The sequence below is a fragment of the Oncorhynchus clarkii genome, chromosome 16, assembly GCF_045791955.1.
Source record: "Oncorhynchus clarkii lewisi isolate Uvic-CL-2024 chromosome 16, UVic_Ocla_1.0, whole genome shotgun sequence".
Lineage (NCBI taxonomy): Eukaryota > Metazoa > Chordata > Actinopteri > Salmoniformes > Salmonidae > Oncorhynchus > Oncorhynchus clarkii.
Window position 1 is genome coordinate 15,466,513 of NC_092162.1, and position 19,544 is coordinate 15,486,056.

General features: G+C 42.5%; 1 protein-coding gene across 6 annotated transcripts in view; it reads right to left on the reverse strand.

Moving 5' to 3' along the window:
* Positions 1–19,544, reverse strand: part of LOC139368030 (phosphatidylethanolamine N-methyltransferase) — a 118,222-nt gene continuing 98,678 nt past the window's right edge. For 4 of the 6 annotated variants that reach the window (XM_071106535.1, XM_071106531.1, XM_071106533.1 and 1 more), the window contains exons 6-7: positions 5,560–5,634; positions 10–512 (exon numbers count right to left, since the gene is read on the reverse strand). In XM_071106535.1, the coding sequence (XP_070962636.1) occupies positions 458–512; positions 5,560–5,634 (130 nt within the window). In that variant the 3' untranslated portion in view covers positions 10–457. Of the gene's footprint in view, positions 513–5,559; positions 5,635–19,544 lie in introns of all 6 variants that reach the window. The other 2 variants (XM_071106532.1, XM_071106536.1) reach the window with 2 other exon arrangements.

Genomic DNA, 19,544 nt, shown 5'->3' on the forward strand with positions numbered 1-19,544 from the left:
TTCAGGTAGTTGTGGGATCAGATCTGTATTTACAGTTTCATTAAGATACATGGGACTCTGCAAACATAGCCATGCAGAAGATATTATGGAATGATTGTCATTGGCTTTTGAGATAAAAACTACACGACTAAATAGTGTGAAATATGAAAACTACAGAGCATTCAATTTAAAAGCTGAAAACGATTGATCCAGCCCTCGCATTGTTAAGACTTGCTATTAAAATACTGCAAGCAGGGATCAAAGTTTTTATAAAGAGAAGTAGAATATCTTGGAATTGGGCCAGGATGAAGACTGTGCCAGAATACAAAAACACCCTCCATCCCTTCTCTCTCGCTCTCTCTAGCCCACCTCTCGTGCTCTGTGTAGCAGGCTGACGTGGTGTGTGGCCTGGTAGTCAGTCTGGTAGTCTCTGATCTGTAGGTATGATCCTCGGACAAACACAGTTCATCCTTCCTCTTTATTTGTGCTTGCAGCACTGTGCTCTCTGTCGATAGATATCCTCGGTGAAAGGTCTGTAAAAACCAGAGAAAAAACCCCACATAAACAGGAGAAGAGAGTATTACTGTTACTCCACCGTACCAACCCGTGCCTGGAGCCCCGTGTGTGTCTGTAAAAGGTGTCCCTCCTCCTGCATGTTATCCATTGATGTACACTTTTCTGCACCATTGAGCCTCCTTGTAAGGCCACGTCCTATACAGAAATTTGACTGCAGGGCCACTCTCCCTCCCTACCGATGGACTGGCAACAGGTAGGTGGAGACTGGGGAGGGATATGTTTTGAGTGGGAAGGACAGGGACAGGTACAGTAAACAGAGCTACCTATTATTTTACTAGTCTGTAAAGGAGTGGGAGGTTCGACATCAAATATTGAGGGATGTTTGGGATGAGAATTGAGCTTACAAATGTACGTTAACAATAATGCTTATTTAAATTCAACGAGAATCAACAATATCTGTGAACGCCTTGAGAGGGAATACAATGGCATAGAAATATAATCTCATCCTAGTTCTGCAGTGCACTGGCACCCGACTGAAATAGAACACGGACTTGATTGACACACACTTAGTTTCATGTAGAGTGATTGTGCAGTATCAGGGAAATGCAATCTCAGCATCTTCTGATGCATATCTTCTTCCCTGAGTCTCCTTGATGTTTATTTTGATAGGTGAGTAAATGAGTATGTCTTTATGTGTCCCTGTGTTGATGACCGGTCTGGTGTGTCATCCAAAGACAGGCAGCTAACAATCACCTTTCTGTTGTCCATCACTGGGGGTGGTGATGTCTCTTGCTCACACACACCCACATGCTCCATCGACAGCACGCACGCACATACCACACCCACAAGCTCCCCCAACCATACGCGCACACACACACTCCCCCGACCGCACACACACGCTCTCATGAGGACTGCCACTGCAAAGGAAGACCCAGAGTTACCTCTACTGCAGAGGATAAGTTCATTAGAGTTACCAGCCTCATAAATTGCATCCAAAATAAATAAATGGTTAACAGAATTCAAATAACAGACATCTCAACATCAACTGTTCAGAGGAGACTGGGTGAATAAGGCCTTCATGGTCAAATTCCTGAAAAGGAACCACTGCTAAAGGACAACAATAAGAAGAAGAGATTTGTTTGCGCCAAGAAACATGACCAATGGACATCAGACCGGTGGAAATCTGTCCTTTGGCTCCAACCGCTGTGTCTTTGTGAGACGCAGAGTAGGTGAACGGATGATCTCTGCATGTGTGGTTCCCACCGTGAAGCATGGAGGAGGAGCAGTGAAGGTGCATTGCTGGTGACACTGTCTGTGATTTATTTAGAATTCAAGGCACACTTAACGAGCATGGCTACCACAGAATTCTGCAGAGATACGCCATCCCATCTAGTTTGCGCTTAGTGGAACTATCATTTGTCTTTCAACAGGACAATGACCCAACAAACATCCAGGCAGCGTAAGGGCTATTTGACCAAGAAGGAGAGTGATGGAGTGCTGAAATCAGATGACCTGGCCTCCACAATCCCCCAACCTCAACCCAATTGAGATGGTTTGGGATGAGTTGGACAGCAGAGTGAAGGAAAAGCAGCCAACAAGTGCGCAGCATATGTGGGAACTCCTTCAAGGATATTGGAAAAGCATTCCAGGTGAAGCTGGTTGAGAGAATGCCAAGAGTGTGCAAAGCAGTCATCAAGGTAAAGGGAGCTGCTTTGAAGAATATAAAATATATTTTGATTAACACTTTTGTGGTTACAACATGTGTTATTTCATAGTTTTGATGTCTTCACTATTATTTCACAATGTAGAAAATAGTCAAAATAAAGAAAAAACATTGAATGAGTAGGTGTGTCCAAACTTTTGACTGGTATTGTACTAAACTAAAAATATAAACGCAACATATAAAGTGTTGGTCCCATGTTTCATGAGCTGAAATAAAACATACCAAAAATGTTCCACACAACCCCAGGACCTCCACATCCGTCTTTTTATTTATTTAGCCTTTATTTAACTAGGCAAGTCAGTTAAGAACAAATTCTTATTTACAATGACGACCTACCCCGGCCAAACCCTCCCCTAACCCGGACGACGCTGGGCCAATTGTGCGCCGCCCTATGGGACTCCCGGTAACGGCCGGTTGTGATACAGTAGTAGTGATGCCTCTAGCACTGAGATGCAGTGCCTTAGACCGCTTACACACTCGGGAGCCCTGCCGGATCAGAGACTTGTCCCAAAGCCATTCCTGCATCGTCTTTGCTGTTTGCTTAGGGTTGTTGCAAACTCCTAGTCGGCTGTCATGTGCCTTTTACTGAGGAGTGGCTTCCGTCTGGCCACTCCACCATAAAAGGCCAGAATGGTGCAGTGCTGCAGAGATGGTTGCCCTTCCCCAGATTTGTGCCTCGACACAATCCTGTCCCAGAGTGCTGACATGCTCTATAAACTGTTGGACCTTATTTAGGCAGGTGCCTTCTGGAACGTTCCTCCATCTCTGACACTCTCCATCCAAGCTTGTAGTGTCATACCCAAGAAGACTCAAGGCTGTAATCGCTGCCAAAGTACTGAGTAAACGGTCTGAATACTTGTGATATTTTTGCTTTGTCATTAGGGTATTGTGTGTAGATTGATGTGGGAAAAAAATAACTTCATCCATTTTAGAATAAGGCTGTAACGTAACAAAATGTGGAAAGGGTCAAGGGGTTTGAATACTTTCCGAAAGCACATAAATACAGTGTATGTATGTGGACCCCCATTCAAATGAGTGGATTGGGCTATTTCAGCCACAACCGTTGCTGACAGGTGTATGAATGAAATCGAATACACAGCCATGCAATCACCATAGACAAAACCTTGGCAGTAGAATGGCCTTACTGAAGAGCTCAGTGACTTTCGATGAGGCACCGTCATAGGATGCCACCTTTTCAACAAGTCAGTTTGTCAAATTTCTGCCTTGCTAGAGCTGCCCTGGTCAACTGTAAGTGCTGTTATTGGAAAGTGGAAACATCTAGGAGCAACAACGGCTCAGCCGCGAAGATGTAGGCCACACAAGCTCACAGAACGGGACCGCCAAGTGCTGAAGCGTGTAGCCCATCCTCTTTCTATTCTGGTTAGAGCCCGTTTGCTCTGTTCTGTGAAGGGAGTAGTACACAGCATTGTACGAAATCTTCAGTTTCTTGGCAATTTCTCGCATGGAATAGCCTTCATTTCTCAGAAGAAAGTTATTTGTTTCTGGCCATTTTGAGCCTGTAATCGAATCCACAAATGCTGATGCTCCAGATACTCAACTAGTCTAAAAGCCAGTTTTATTGCTTCTTTAATCAGTACAACATAACTGCAAAAGGGTTTTCTAATGATCAATTAGCCTTCTAAAATGATAAACTTGGATTAGCTAACACAACGTGCCATTGGAACACAGGAGTGATGGTTGCTGATAATGGGCCTCTGTATGCCTTTGTAAATACTCCATAAAGTTAAAAAACAATAATAAAAATAAAAAAAGTTACAAAAATAATAATCTTCCGTTTCCCGCTACAATAGTCAATTACAACATTAACAATGTCTACACTGTACTTTTTAGCAATTTGATGTAATTTTAATGGACAAAAAAAAATAGCTTTCTAAGTAAGCCCAAACTTTTGAACGGTAGTGTGTGTATATATATAAAAATGACCCATCCACCTCTTTGGAGGATAAAAATCAACATTTGGAAACGTTTTTATTTTATTTTATGTCTCATCGCATATTACCTACAGATTCTGCACCTGTCTGCTCACTCCATCTCTCACTAATATAACGTTTCAGAACGCTTGCGGGGGAGTTTGATCAGGGACAGGAAGACAAAACCTTTCTCTTTATCCTCACTCAACCCTTTCATGTGTGCAGCACGAGGGAGTGTGGATTTGTATGGGCTTGATGTGACTCAGCATTGAGACAGATGTTGGTCTGCTAACAGTAACAACTGTTATAGAAACACTTCTGTCACTCGGAACTAAACTGTGACTGTAAAGTTAAACTTCTGTCATTGTAAAAACCGAGGGAAAAACCCATAGGGAGGCTGGATTGTGATCAGCCTATTGGGCTTTTTAAAAATTTATTCAACTTAGTTGTATAAGTCATCCCACGTCATCATGATTAAAATCACATTGATCTGATGCAACACATGCTAAGAAACAACCAAACTTAACAAGGCCAATCAAGGAGATCAATATGTAACTGTATTTATGTTAATTTTAGTCATTTAGCACAGTGGTTCTCAACTGGTTTTGCCTCGGGACCCAAATTGAACCAGTTTGTTTAATTCGCGACCCAATATTTGAATCGCAAAAACAAATTGACAAAATACATGGAACATTTCTGTTTATGCTATATTGATAGTAAATGTAGCAATTATATGACAAGAGAACAACATCCCCACCTCTTTCATTGTCAATAATACAATTTTGCTCATATTTTTGATGAATAATGTTAAACTCACTGGCTTGAGACCATAAAATCAACCAAAATAGTGCTGCTAATAGCTCTATATTGAAAATGCTGTGATTTAAGAATTTTTTTTCAGATATTAAAGTATAAAAAAATGTAAGTTCATTATCATTTCTACTCACTTTCTACCTGGTTTAAGTTGTTAACATTCAGACTGGAGTATTTTTTCACCAGATTTTTTATAATCATTTGTAACTCAAGATACCGGCGACCCATTAAAAAAATGTGGGTTGTGACTCACCACTTGAGAATAGCTGATTTAGCAGATGCTCTTATCCAGAGCGACATACAGGAGCAATTAGGGTTAAGTGCCTTGCCCAAGGGCACATTGACAGATTTTTAAACTAGTCAGCTCGGGAATTTGAACCAGAGACCTTTCGGTTAATGGCCCGACACTCTTAACTAGGCTACCTCCTGCCCTGTACGTGTCAATCCATTTAACTGGATGTGATCTGATAGTGTCTGCATTGACGCAGCCAACTTGTTCAGCGCCTCACAAGGCTACGAACCCTGTTCACCGCTGAGACAGAAGAGTGTGATAAGATAGCCACAGTGAACAGACAGAAAACAAGAGAGATTGCTTACCCCTCAAAGATGATGGCCACTTGGTATGATATGGCTACCACTGCTGTCAGCACCAACCCCACCGGACTGGCATTCCTGGAGGAGGGAGAGGAGCATTATAATATGTTCACAATATGTACATTTATTCATAAAGTAAATATGTTATTCCACTGGCAAATTATACAATCTGATTATGTAGGGGTGGGGAACGTCCGGCCTCCGGGCCGTATACGGCCTACGAGACCGTTTGATCAGGCCCCCGAGCCAATTCATAAACAAAAAATAATTTAATAAAAAAAATCTGTTTTACCACAAAAACATGGTAAAAAACATTTAAAAAAAATCCACCCACACCCTCCCCCAAAGCTTTGGCAGTACCAGACAGCTCGTCATCATCGAGCACCTGTAGATCATAAAAATAACTACAGTAAAGAAAAGAAAAGTAGATGAGGAGTGTCACGCTTTCCAAGACAAATTAATATTTTTTTGTCGAAGTGAAAGGCAAACCTGTATGCCTAGTTTGTGTGGATGTACTTGCAGTAGTGAAAAAGGTGAATTTGGAGCGTCAAACATGCTAAACTGAATGAGTTGCAAGAACAACTTCGCGTGGATAAAGTCATTGCTCTTCAGTGGGGCGTGGGTGCCCACCAAGCCGCCTTTACGAAACCTCATATGGATGAGGAAAATGTTAAGCAAGTTTTGTGGTGAGCGAGCTTATCGCAAAGAAACTGAAGCCTCATTAGGAAAGAAAAAACATTGAAGGACTCCGCAAGACATTTCTTTGGCATGTGACGAAACGACTGACAACAAAAAACGCCCACTTTGCAGTTTTTGTGCGTGGGATTACCGCTGAGTTTGACACAGGGGAGGAATTGCTGTCTTTGGAAGCCATGCATGGCACCACCAGAGGTGCGGACTTGTTTGAGAGACTTGGCTTGAGCAAATTTGAGCTACGGTTTGAAAAATTATGTGGCCTTACTACAGATGGAGTGCCAGCCATGGTTGGCTCGAAAAAGGGGTTAACCTCATTAGTGAAAAAAGACATGAGTCGTCTCAATCTGGATCCAAGTGTATGCAACTGCATCATACATCAGAAAGTCTGTGTGTACAGTCCCTAAAGCCGACCAATGTAATGGCAACTGTAGTGTCGACCATTCATTTTTATCAAAAGCAAAGGGCTGAACAGCCGCCAGTTTAAGGAGCTATTGAGTGATCTTGAATCGGAGTATGGTGATCTGATTTACCACTGTGAGGTGCGATGGTTGAGCCGTGGAAACATACCCGTGCGGTTTTACGGACTGAAGGATGAAGCAAAACAATTCATGGAGATAAAGGGGAAACCTGTAGTGGAACTGAGTGATGACAAGTGGATGTGTGATTTGGCCTTCATTTCCATCTTGAACGTCAAGATTCAAGGGCCGAACCAGCTACTCAGCGATCTGCTGTCAAATGTGAAATTGTTCGAAGCAAAATTAAAGCTGTGGCAAGTCCAACTAGAAAGGGGTAACACAGTTCATTTTCCTACTCTGCAAGGACAAGAGCCTGAGATTATGTCGGAATATGCCGGTGAGTGTGGAAAGCTCGCAAAGGCATTTTGTGAGCGGTTTAAGGATGTGAAAAGTAAACAACTGGAGTTGAATATATTTGCAACCCCGTTTAATGTCGAACCAGCGGATGTGCCGGATGGCCTACGACACGAAGTCATTGAGCTGCAAAGCAATAACGGGCTCAAAGCCAGGTACAACAACCTCCCTCTCCTTGAGCTCTACAAAATGTATGTTAGCGCTGAGCATTTTCCTGTTCTGAGGAGACATGCACTTAAATTTGCATCTGTGTTCGGGACGACCAAACTGACTCTTGCAAAGACTCGATTCTGCTCAAGACTAACTGACACAAACCTGGAAAACCAGCTGCGAGTAGCGTCGTCTTCTCTGCCAGCTGACATCAAACGCCTCAAAGATAAGCAGTTTCAGCCATCGCATTAGAGGTGAGCTTGAACAAGTAATTATAATAACAACAACATTATTTACAATACTAATATTTATTTAAATAGGATTTGCACTTTTCTAAATACTCAAGGACACAAGAAACGTCATAAAAGTCATATTTAAACTATAAAACCAATGTCAGTGATTAAAGTCACATTAAAACATGAATAAAGCAGAAAATAGCACATTTTAATATGGCCACTGAATTAATTTATAAATATCCAAATGGCCCTTGATAGAAAAAAGGTTCCCCACCACTGATGTAGATGATACTTTCATGATACTAGTTGATTATATACAGTGTTTTTAAAGGGGGAGTGTGAATTAATGATGTTGTGGGATCATTGGGATGACAAACAACAGGAGATGATCAGGCTGGATTCAAGCCATGTGTTTTGTAATCGGATGTCAATTTCAGGCGCCTGTGTTATCGGCAATTATAGTAATTATAGAGGATATGGACAAAGCTGAAAGAAGTTGTACCGAGCTGGACAACAAGAGAAGGAGAGAGAGAGAGTTACTAGGGCTTACATATCCTCTATGTAAGGGGAACAACTGAAGACTATTTATTTTCTGCACCAGCGATTACTAAGGGAGCAAATGACCACTCTGCTTTCAGATGGAGTCTGGCCACGCTTCATGTGGACTCAATTAGGCACTAATCACATACATATTGAGCAGCAGTAGCATTTACAGTGAGGGATGAGATATGGAAGGCTTTTGGGAACGAAATGGAAGGCGCGCGCACACACACACACACACACACACACACACACACTTGCTGCCTAACTTCTCTTGACCTGGCTGAAGGTCTGCTGGGGGGTAAACGAAACATGGGCATTGCTGGTCAAAGTGCCCTTTTCCATTGAATTTCATTCAGAGACAACCGAATGTTAATTGTAAGACAAAGCGTCACCTTGAGTAATCCAGCCTAACCAAAACAGCTGTCACCATTTATCAAGTGTTATGCTTCTGTGCAAAGTCTGTACTCATTATTTTGCAGTGGATTTCAAACATAGCGAGAAGTTGGAACAAAGGTGAAATAAAGGTGAAGTTAAAGGGATACTTTTTTCAACGAGGCCCTTTACCTACTTCCCCAGTGTCAGATCAACTAGTGGATACCATTAGCACGTCTCTGTGTCCAGTATGAAGGCAGTTTCGCAAGTCAACGCTAACTAGCGTTAGCGCAATGACTGGAAGTCTATGGGTATCTGCACGCTAGTCTATGGGTATCCACGCTAGTGGATACCCATAGACTTCCAGTCATCGCGCTAATGCTAGTTAGCATTGGCTCGAGAAACTACCTCGTCAAGGAAAGTGCAAACAAGGACTTGTTGTTGGACTTTTCTGTTACCATCTGCAAACATATAATAAGTAAATACCTTATTCAGCACCAGATCCCGAAGTGAGCCACATTCATTATACAGATCAAATAAATATCTATTCTATGCAGCTGACAAAACCCACTCGATAATATGGGTCACTAGCTATATTTTGACATCCCCATTGCCCTACATCCCTACATCCCACACTGTCCTATGTTATATGAGCCGTGAATTGGCCGTGCAGAGCCAGACATGTAAAGTACTGTAACCAGAGCTTTTCACTGACTCAGAACAGCAGCATGTGTCAGACTCACCCAGTCTGGACGTGACTAAATGCCACACAACATGGCCTGCATATTAGTATGAGCTGTTTGTCGGGTCTCTACTACAGACTGTTTTATAGAGAGTGATGTGTAGTGGTTTGGTGCTCTAAGATCTGTATAAAATCTTTAGAAACCTTTTGCCTATTGTTGTCATACCATACCGTCAGAGTTATGGTCAAAGTTGGCTAAAACACATATAGATCTGGGGTGCATAGATTACCAAAGTATGAGTCATAATACCCATAAAACCTAGTAGTCAAACAAGGAAATGGTTCCAATTGTTTTCCCACCATTCATTTATCCCATATGGGATTTTAGAAACACTTAAAATAAGGGCTGTGTTTCATGTAGGCTTACGTTTGTGTGACGTTTTGATAACCGTGACAGGGTGACTTATCAATATATTCACCTGTATTTACCCCCCAAACATGAAATGCTAATTAGCTGCTAATGTGGCTATCATAAAGAACTACAAATGCCATGATGATCTGGACGAGACTGCCAAATCGAGGCAAAGGTGAGAATCTCTAGATTAACTATATGTTAGCTACATTTTGAAATTAATAAATTGGCAAAATGTAATTAAATTGACAATTCTGTGAACTGTCTTGTACAAGTTTTAACTTAACATAGTACCTGTTAGCAAAGGTGTCAGCAAGAGATGATGTGCAGATGCTTGCAGGGATTTGTAGTCTTGCATGATGTCTACTTTGATGCTAATGATCATTTTCTGATCTGAGAGTAAATAGTGCCAAATATATTGATAGACGTCACCTTGTCCGAGAGAGATTTACACGGTTATCAAAACATCGCCAGGGTAAGCCTTATATTAAGTGTTTATAAAATTCCCCATGGGAAAAATGAACAGTGGAAAAATTATTGAAACCATTTCCCTGTTTGACTGCTAGGTTTTATGGGTATTATGACACTGTGGGGCTCTATTCAAATAAAAAAAAAGTTTAATGACTTCATTATTAAAGTGACCAGTGTGTGTGTGTGTGTGTGTGTGTATGTATGTATGTATGTATGTATGTATGTATGTATGTATGTACAGTGGGGCAAAAAAGTATTTAGTCAGCCACCAATTGTGCAAGTTCTCTGACTTAAAAAGATGAGAGAGGCCTGTAATTTTCATCATAGGTACACTTCAACTATGACAGACAATGAGAAAAAAATTCCAGAAAATCACATTGTAGGATTTTTAATGAATTTATTTGCAAATTATGGTGGAAAAATAAGTATTTGGTCACCTACAAACAAGCAAGATTTCCAGCTCTCACAGACCTGTAACTTCTTCTTTAAGAGGCTCCTCTGTCCTCCACTCGTTACCTGTATTAATGGCACCTGTTTGAACTTGTTATCAGTATAAAAGACACCTGTCCACAACCTCAAACAGTCACACTCCAAACTCCACTATGGCCAAGACCAAAGAGCTGTCAAAGGACACCAGAAACAAAATTGTAGACCTGCACCAGGCTGGGAAGACTGAATCTGCAATAGGTAAGCAGCTTGGTTTGAAGAAATCAACTGTGGGAGCAATTATTAGGAAATGGAAGAAATACAAGACCACTGATAATCTCCCTCGATCTGGGGCTCCATGCAAGATCTCACCCCGTGGGGTCAAAATGATCACAAGAACGGTGAGCAAAAATCCCAGAACCACACGGAGGGACCTAATGAATGGCCTGCAGAGAGCTGGGACCAAAGTAACAAAGCCTACCATCAGTAACACACTACGCCGCCAGGGACTCAAATCCTGCAGTGCCAGACGTGTCCCCCTGCTTAAGCCAGTACATGTCCAGGCCCGTCTGAAGTTTGCTAGAGAGCATTTGGATGATCCAGAGGTAGATTGGGAGAATGTCATATGGTCAGATGAAACCAAAATAGAACTTTTTGGTACAAACTCAACTCGTCGTGTTTGGAGGACAAAGAATGCTGAGTTGCATCCAAAGAACACCATACCTACTGTGAAGCATGGGGGTGGAAACATCATGCTTTGGGGCTGTTTTTCTGCAAAGGGACCAGGATGACTGATCCTTGTAAAGGAAAGAATGAATGGGGCCATGTATCGTGAGATTTTGAGTGAAAACCTCCTTCCATCAGCAAGGGCATTTGTCAATGAAACGTTACTGGGTCTTTCAGCATGACAATGATCCCAAACACACCGCCCGGGCAACGAAGGAGTGGCTTCGTAAGAAGCATTTCAAGGTCCTGGAGTGGCCTAGCCAGTCTCCAGATCTCAACCCCATAAAAAATCTTGGGAGGGAGTTGAAAGTCCATGTTGCCCAGCAACAGCCCCAAAACATCACTGCTCTAGAGGAGATCTGCATGGAGGAATGGGCCAAAATATCAGCAACAGTGTGTGAAAACCTTGTGAAGACTTACAGAAAACGTTTGACCTCTGTCATTGCCAACAAAGGGTATATAACAAAGTATTGAGATAAACTTTAGTTATTGACCAAATGCTTATTTTCCACCATAATTTGCAAATAAATTCATTAAAAATCCTACAATGTGATTTTCTGGATTTTATTTTCTCATTTTATCTGTCATAGTTGACGGGTACCTATGATGAAATTACAGGCCTCTCTCATCTTTTTAAGTGGGAGAACTTGCACAATTGGTGGCTGACTAAATACTCTTTTGCCCCACTGTATTTATGTATACACACACAGGTCACTTTAATAATGTTTATGTACAGTTGAAGTTGGAAGTTTCCATACACTTAAGTTGGAGTCATTAAAACTTGTTTTTCAACCATTCCACAAATTTCGTGTTAAACTATAGTTTTGGCAAGTCAGTTAGGACATCTACTTTGTGCATGACACAAGTCATTTTTACAACAATTGTTTACAGACAATTCCAGTGGGTCAGAAGTTTACATACCCTAAGTTGACTGTGCCTTTTAAACAGCTTGGAAAATCCCAGAAAATGATGTCATGGCTTTAGAAGCTTCTGATAGGCTAATTGACATGATTTGAGTCAATCGAAGACCTCAGATAAAAAACTGTAGACCTCCACAAGTCTGGTTCATCCTTGGGAGCAATTTCCAAACGCCTGAAGGTACCACGTTCATCTGTACAAACAATAGTACGCAAGTATAAACACCATGGGACCACGCAGCCGTCTGACCGCTCAGGAAGGAGACGCGTTCTGTCTCCTAGAGATGAACGTACTTTGGTGCGAAAGGTGAAACTCAATCCCAGAACAACAGCAAAGGACCTTGTGAAGATACTGGAGGAAACAGGTACAAAAGTATCTATATCCACAGTAAAACAAGTCCTATATCGACAGAACCTGAATGGTCGCTCAGCAAGGAAGAAGCCACTGCTCCAAAACCACCATAAAAAAAACAAGACTACGGTTTGGAACTGCACATGGGGACAAAGATCATACTTTTTGGAGCAATGTCCTCTGGCCTGATAAAACAAAAATAGAACTGTTTGGCCATAATGGCCATCGTTATGTTTGGAGGAAAAAGGGGGAGGCTTGCAAGCCAAAGAATACCATCCCAACCGTGAAGCATGGGTGTGGCAGCATCATGATGTGGTGGTGTTTTGCTGCAGGAGGGACTGGTGCACTTAACAAAATAGATGGCATCATGAGGTAGGAAAATTATGTGGATATATTGAAGCAACATCTCAAGACATCAGTCAGGTTAAAGCTTGGTCGCAAACGGGTCTTCCAAATGGACAATGACCCCAAGCATACTTCCAAAGTTGTAGCAGGAGGTATTGGAGTGGCCATCACAAAGCCCGCAAGCCCGAGGCCTACAAACCTGATTCAGTTACACCAGCTCTGTCAGGAGGAATGGGCCAAAATTCACGCAACTTATTGTGGGAAGCTTGTAGAAGGCTACCTGAAACATTTGACCCAAGTTAAACAATTTAAAGGCAATGCTACCAAATACTAATTGAGTGTATGTAAACTTCGGATCCACTGGGAATGTGATGAAGGAAATAAAAGCTGAAATAAATCATTCTCTCTACTATTATTCTGACATTTCACATTCTTAAAATAAATTATCCAAACTGACCTAAAACAGGGAATTTTTTCTAGGATTAAGGTGTATGTAAACTTCCGACTTCAACTGTATATACTGTATTCTAGTCAAGGCCATCCTATTCAACTATTGTTGTATATATACTATTCTATCCACGTATTCTTCAGATAAACTATATAGTATATGCACAGAAATAGTTGAAAAGGATGGCCTTCACTAGAATACAGTATATACCCATTTTCATATGCAAAACAGTATTTAACATTATTAAAGTGACCAGTGTTCCATGTCTCTGTACATAGGGCAGCAGCCTCTAAGGTGCAGGAATCAGTAACCAGGTGGTAGCCGGATAGTGACAGTGACCAAGTTCAGGGCAGCGTACTGGGTGGAGGCCGGCTAGTGGCAGTCTGGACGGCCTTGAGAAGAAAGCTGTTTTTCAGTCTCTCAGTCCCTGCTTTAAAGCACCTGTACTGACCTCGCCTTCTGGATGACAGCGGGGTAAACAGGCTGTGGCTCGGGTGGTTGAGGTCCTTGATGATCTTCTTGGCCTTCCTGTGACACCGGGTGCTGTAGATAGTGTGCTCCCGGTAATGTGTTGGGCTGACTGCACCACCCTCTCAAAGGTGCATCTGTAAAAGTTTGTGAGGGTCTTCGGGGCCAAGACAATTTCTTCAGCCTCCCGAGGTTGAAGAGGCATTGATGTGCCTTCTTTGCCACACTGTCTGTGTGGGTGGACCCTTTCAGATTGTCAGTGATGTGTACGCAGAGGAACTTGAAACTTGTCACCTTCTCCACTGCGGTCCCATCGATGTGGATAGGGGCATGCTCCCTCTGCCGTCTCCTGAAGTCCACAATCAGCCTCTTCATTTTGTTGAGGGAGAGTATTTTCCTGGCACCACTCCGCCAGGGCTCTCACCTCCTCCCTGTAGGCTGTCTCGTCATTGTTGGTAATCAGGCCTACCACTGTTGTGTCATCTGCAAACTTGATGATTGAGTTGGAGGCGTGCATGGCCACGCAGTCATGGGTAAACAGGGAGTACAGGAGGGGGCTGAGCACGCACTCTTGATGGGCCCCTGTGTTGAGAAACAGCGTAGTGGAAGTGTTATTGCCTACCTTCACCACTTGGGGCGGCCAGTTCAGGACCCAGTTGCACGGGGCGGCCAGTCAGGAAGTTCAGGACCCAGTTGCAAGGGGCGGGATTCAGACCCAGGTCCCCGAGCTTAATGATGAGCTTGGAGGGTACTATGGTGTTGAAGGCTGAGCTGTCGTCAAATTGCAGTGGGTCTAGGGTGTCGGGTAAGGTGGAGGTGATATGGTCCTTAACTAGCCTCTCAAAGCCCTCCATGATGACAGAAGTGAGTTCTACTGGGCGATAGACATTACGTTCAGTTACCTTCGCTTTCTTGGGTGCAGGAGCAATGGTGGACATCGTGAAGAAAATCAATTCACCTCAATGTTTTGCTACGTTGCGTGTTGGTTTGTACTGAACAACACATTTCCCCGAAATGGTGTGCACCCTTCTTCAACAGCCTTTGGGGGTCACCATTTGAAATCGATCTTCCTATTGCTTTTCGACCCTTTTCCCCAATCTCCGCCCAGAGAAATATGACATTTGTGATGTCAGGTAAAAAAAAGGTAATCCTTTATCTCTGGTGTAACTTTGGGGTTATCGCTGGGAGGACATGACAATAGACATTCTCATTCCCACCTATAGGAAAAGGGGATTACTTAACTCCCCCACACACACACATAATGGCCGTCACCTAGGGAAAGTGTCATCTCAAATTGAACAGCAGAAAGTGGGTCAATGAGATTCCGTCGAAGGGAACAGGGCGACAGGTTGTTGGTGTTGTCGCTGCAGACCAGATCGCTGGGTGGGTGACTCTTCCTAACGCTCTGCTCAATACGGAAATGTTTTCCATTCTGTTCAATACGTGTCCATCCGCCATGCAGGCAGGGTGGAAGGCCTCAACGTCATGGCCCCAGGATGACCACAGGAGAGAGGAGCGGATAGGAAGGAGGAGAAGGTAACAGAGGGATTGAGACTTGAATAGAAGGGCAAACCTGGGGGATTTGAGACCAAAATAAAACCTAGATGACATGCTGGGGGATTTGAAACCAAAATAAAACCTAGATGACATGCTGGGGGATTTGAGACCAAAATAAAACCTAGATGACATGCTGGGGGATTTGAAACCAAAATAAAACCTAGATGACATGCTGGGGGATTTGAAACCAAAATAAAACCTAGATGACATGCTGGGGGATTTGAAACCAAAATAAAACCTAGATGACATGCTGGGGGATTTGAAACCAAAATAAAACCTAGATGACATGCTAGGGGATTTGAAACCAAAATAAAACCTAGATGACATGCTGGGGGATTTGAGACCAAAATAAAACCTAGATGACATGCTGGGGGATTTGAAACCAAAATAAAACCTAGATGACATGCTGGGGGATTTGAGACCAAAATAAAACCTAGATGACATGCTGGGGGATTTGAAACCAAAATAAAACCTAGATGACATGCTAGGGGATTTGAGAACTAAATAAAACGATATGCTGGGGGATTTAAGACCAAACAAAATCATTTACATTTGTATTTGTCATACGCTACATAAACAACAGGTGTCGTAAACTAATAGTGAAATGCTTAGTTACGGGTCTTCCCAACAATGCAGAGACAAAAAAAGAGAAATAATTTAAAAAATAACAGCAAGGAAGAAATACACAATGAGTCGATGTCCAGGGGTACAAGGGTATTTGTGTTTAGATATGTATGTATACTGTAGGTAGGGGTAAAGTGACTAGGCAACATGAGAGATAAACAGTAGCAGCAGCGTACGTGATGAGTCAAAAGAGTTAGTGCAAAAAAGGTCAATGCAGATAGTCCGGGTAACTGTTGGTTAACAATTTAACTTACTATTCAGCAGTCTTATGTATTGGGGGTAGAAGCTGTTCAGGGTCCTGTGTGCAATAATAGTGCAATAGCAATGTTTAACATGATTTTTGAATGACTACCTATCTCTGTACCACACACATACCGATAATTGTAAGGTCCCTCAGTCGAGCAGTGAATTTCAAACACAGATTCAACCACAAAGACCAGGGAGGTTTCCAATGCTTTGCAAAGAAGGGCACCTATTGGGACATGGGCAAAACAAAAAGCAGACATTTAATATCCCGTGAAAAATGATTATTACCTTTTGGATGGTGTATCAATACACCCAGTCACTACAAAATACAGGCGTCCTTCCTAACACAGTTGTCAGAGAGGAAGGAAACCGCTCAGGGATTTAACCATGAGGCCAACGGTGACTTTATAACAGTTATAGAGTTGAATGGCTGCGATAGGAGAAAACTGAGGATAGATCAACAACAACATTGTAGTTACTCAACAATACTAACCTAATTGACAGAGTGAAAAGAAGGAAGCCTGTACAGAATACAAATATTCCAAAACATACGTCCTGTTTGCAACAAGGTACTAAAGTAATACTGCAAAAAATATGGCAAAGCAATTCACTTTTTGTCCTGAATACAAAGTGTTGTATTGATTTTATCCCAAACAACACAATACTGAGTACCACTCCATATTTTCAAGCATAGTGCTGGCTGCATCATGTTATGGATATGCTTGTAATCATTAAGGACTTTGGAATTTTTCAGGATAAAAAAGAAACGAACTAAGCACAGGCAAAATCCTAGAGGAAGACCTGGTTCAGTCTGCTTTCCACCAGACACTGGCAGGGGAATTCATCTTTCAGCAGGACAATAACCTAAAACACAAGTCCACATCTACACTGGAGTTGCTTACCATGTAGACAGTAAATGTTCCTGAGTGGCCGAGCTACAGTATTGACTTAAATCTACTTGAAAATCTATGGCAAGACGTGAAGATGGTTGCCTATCAATGATCAAGGACCATTTGACAGAGCTCGAAACACAATCCAGGTGTGGAAAGCGCTTAAGAGACTTAAGAGAGTTGCTTCTACAAAGATGTGTGAATACCTATGTAAATTAGATATTTCTGTATTCATTTTCAATAAATGTGCAAAAATGTCACTTTTCATTAAGGGGTGTTGTGCGTAGATGGGAGAGAGAAAACAATCTAATCCATCCACAGTATTCAGCCCTAGACTTTTTCCACATTTTGTTGTGTTACAGCCTGAACTCAAAATGGATTAAATAGTTTTCCCCCCCTCTTATTTCTCTCTTACAGCCTTATTCTAAAATAAATAAATAAATAAATAAAAATCCTCAGACATCTACACACAATACCCCATAATGGCAAATCGAAAACAAGTTGACATTTTTGAAAATGAAAAACCGTATTTACATAAGTATTCAGACCCTTTGCTATGAGACTCGTAATTGAGCTCAGGTGCATCCTGTTTCCATTGATCATCCTTGAGATGTTTCTACAACTTGATTGGAGTCCACCTGTGGTAAATTCAATTGATTGGACATTATTTGGAAAGGCACACACCTATCTATATAAGGTTCCACAGTTCACAGTGCATGTCAGAGCAAAAACCAAGCCATGTGGTGGAAGGAATTGTCCGTAGAGCTCCAAGACCAGAGTGTCGAGGCACAGATCTGGGGAAGGGTACCAAAACATGTCTGCAGCATTGAAGGTCCCAAAGAACAGCGGCCTTCATCATTCTTAAATGGAAGTTTGGAAATACCAGGATTCCCAGAGCTGGCTGCCCCGCCATACTGAGCAATCAGGGAAGAAGGGCCTTGGTCAAGGAGGTGACCAAGAACCCGATGGTCACTCTGACAGAGCTCCAGAGTTACTCTGTGGAGATGGGAGAATCTTCCAGAAGAACAACCATCTCTGCAGCACTCCACCAATCAGGCCTTTATGGTAGTGGCCAGACGGAAGCCAGTCATCCTCAGTAAAAGGTACATGACAGCCCGCTTGGAGTTTGCCAAAGGCACCTAAAGACTCTAAGACCATGAGAAACAAGATTCTCTGGTCGGATGAAAACAAGATTCAACTCTTTGGCCTGAATACCAAGCGTCACGTCTGGTGGAAACCTGGCACCATCCCTACAGTGAAGCAAGGTGGTGGCAGCATGATGCTGTGGGTGTGTTTTTCAGCAGCAGGGACTGGGAGACTAGTCAGGATCCAGGCAAAGATGAACCTAGCAAAGTACAGAGAAATCATTGATGAAAACCTTCTCCAGAGTGCTCAGGCTGAGGCAAAGGTTCACCTTCCAACAGGACAACGACTCTAAGCACACTGCTAAGACAAAGCAAGAGTGGCTTAGGGACAAGTCTCTGAATGTCCTTGAGTGGCTCAGCCAGAGCCCGGACTTGAACCCGTCTCTGGAGAGACCTGAAAACAGCAACGCTTCCTATTCAACCTGACGGAGCTTGAGAGGATCTGCAGAGAAGAATGGAAAAACTCCCCAAATACAGGTGTGCCAAGCTTGTTGCTTCATACCCAAGAAGACTTGATGCTGTAATCGCTGCCAAAAGTGCTTCAACAAATTACTGAGTAAAGGGTCTGAATACTTATGTGAATGTCATATTTCAGTTTACATTTGATTTATAAATCAGCAAAAATGTAAAAAAAAAAGTTTTTGCTATGTCATTATGGGACATTGATGAGAAAAAAAAAACTACTTAATCAAATTTTACAATATGGCTGTAACGTAACAAAATGTGGAAAAAGTCTGGGGTCTGAATACTCTCTGAAGGCACTGTATATACAGAGTCAGGAAGGATATTAGGAGTGCAAGGGAAAAGGAGGGAGAGAAGAAGGAGGTGTGAAGAATGTTATACGGTGATGATGGCGAGAGTGTATTGGGGGTTGACAAACACAGGAGGATGGTTTCCAGGTGCTGGTGAATGAGGGAGGTCTCTCTGTTAGAGCCAGATGTATATGGATAGCAGGTAAAGTGCTAAAAACCTACTCGTGACAATACTGCATCAGTCTCAATGCATCTGCTAATCTCCTTTAGGTCATGGGATGGACGGAGGTAGAGTAAGTGGATGTGTGTGTGTTTGTGTGTGTGGGGGGGGGGGACCAGGCACCTGTTAAGAATGATCCTAGGAGATGAAGCCTCATAACTGTTGAACAGTCATGTGACGTTAAGAAATGAATGAACATGCAGTAATGCAACATCTCCAGTACTGTATCAGTCTGCATCATTGATACAATGGTGCAGTGCTATAGTTTGTGTGACTAAACAGCCTTTCCAATATCTGACCACTGAGCCACACGTGGGGGTCACACATGTGGGGGTCACCAGTTCACATATGAGTGGCCGGCACACCTCATGGTCCGACTGTAGCCCTTTCATCCCTGGGGTTACTGACGCTCGAGCACGGGGGGATGCTGGAACGGCACAG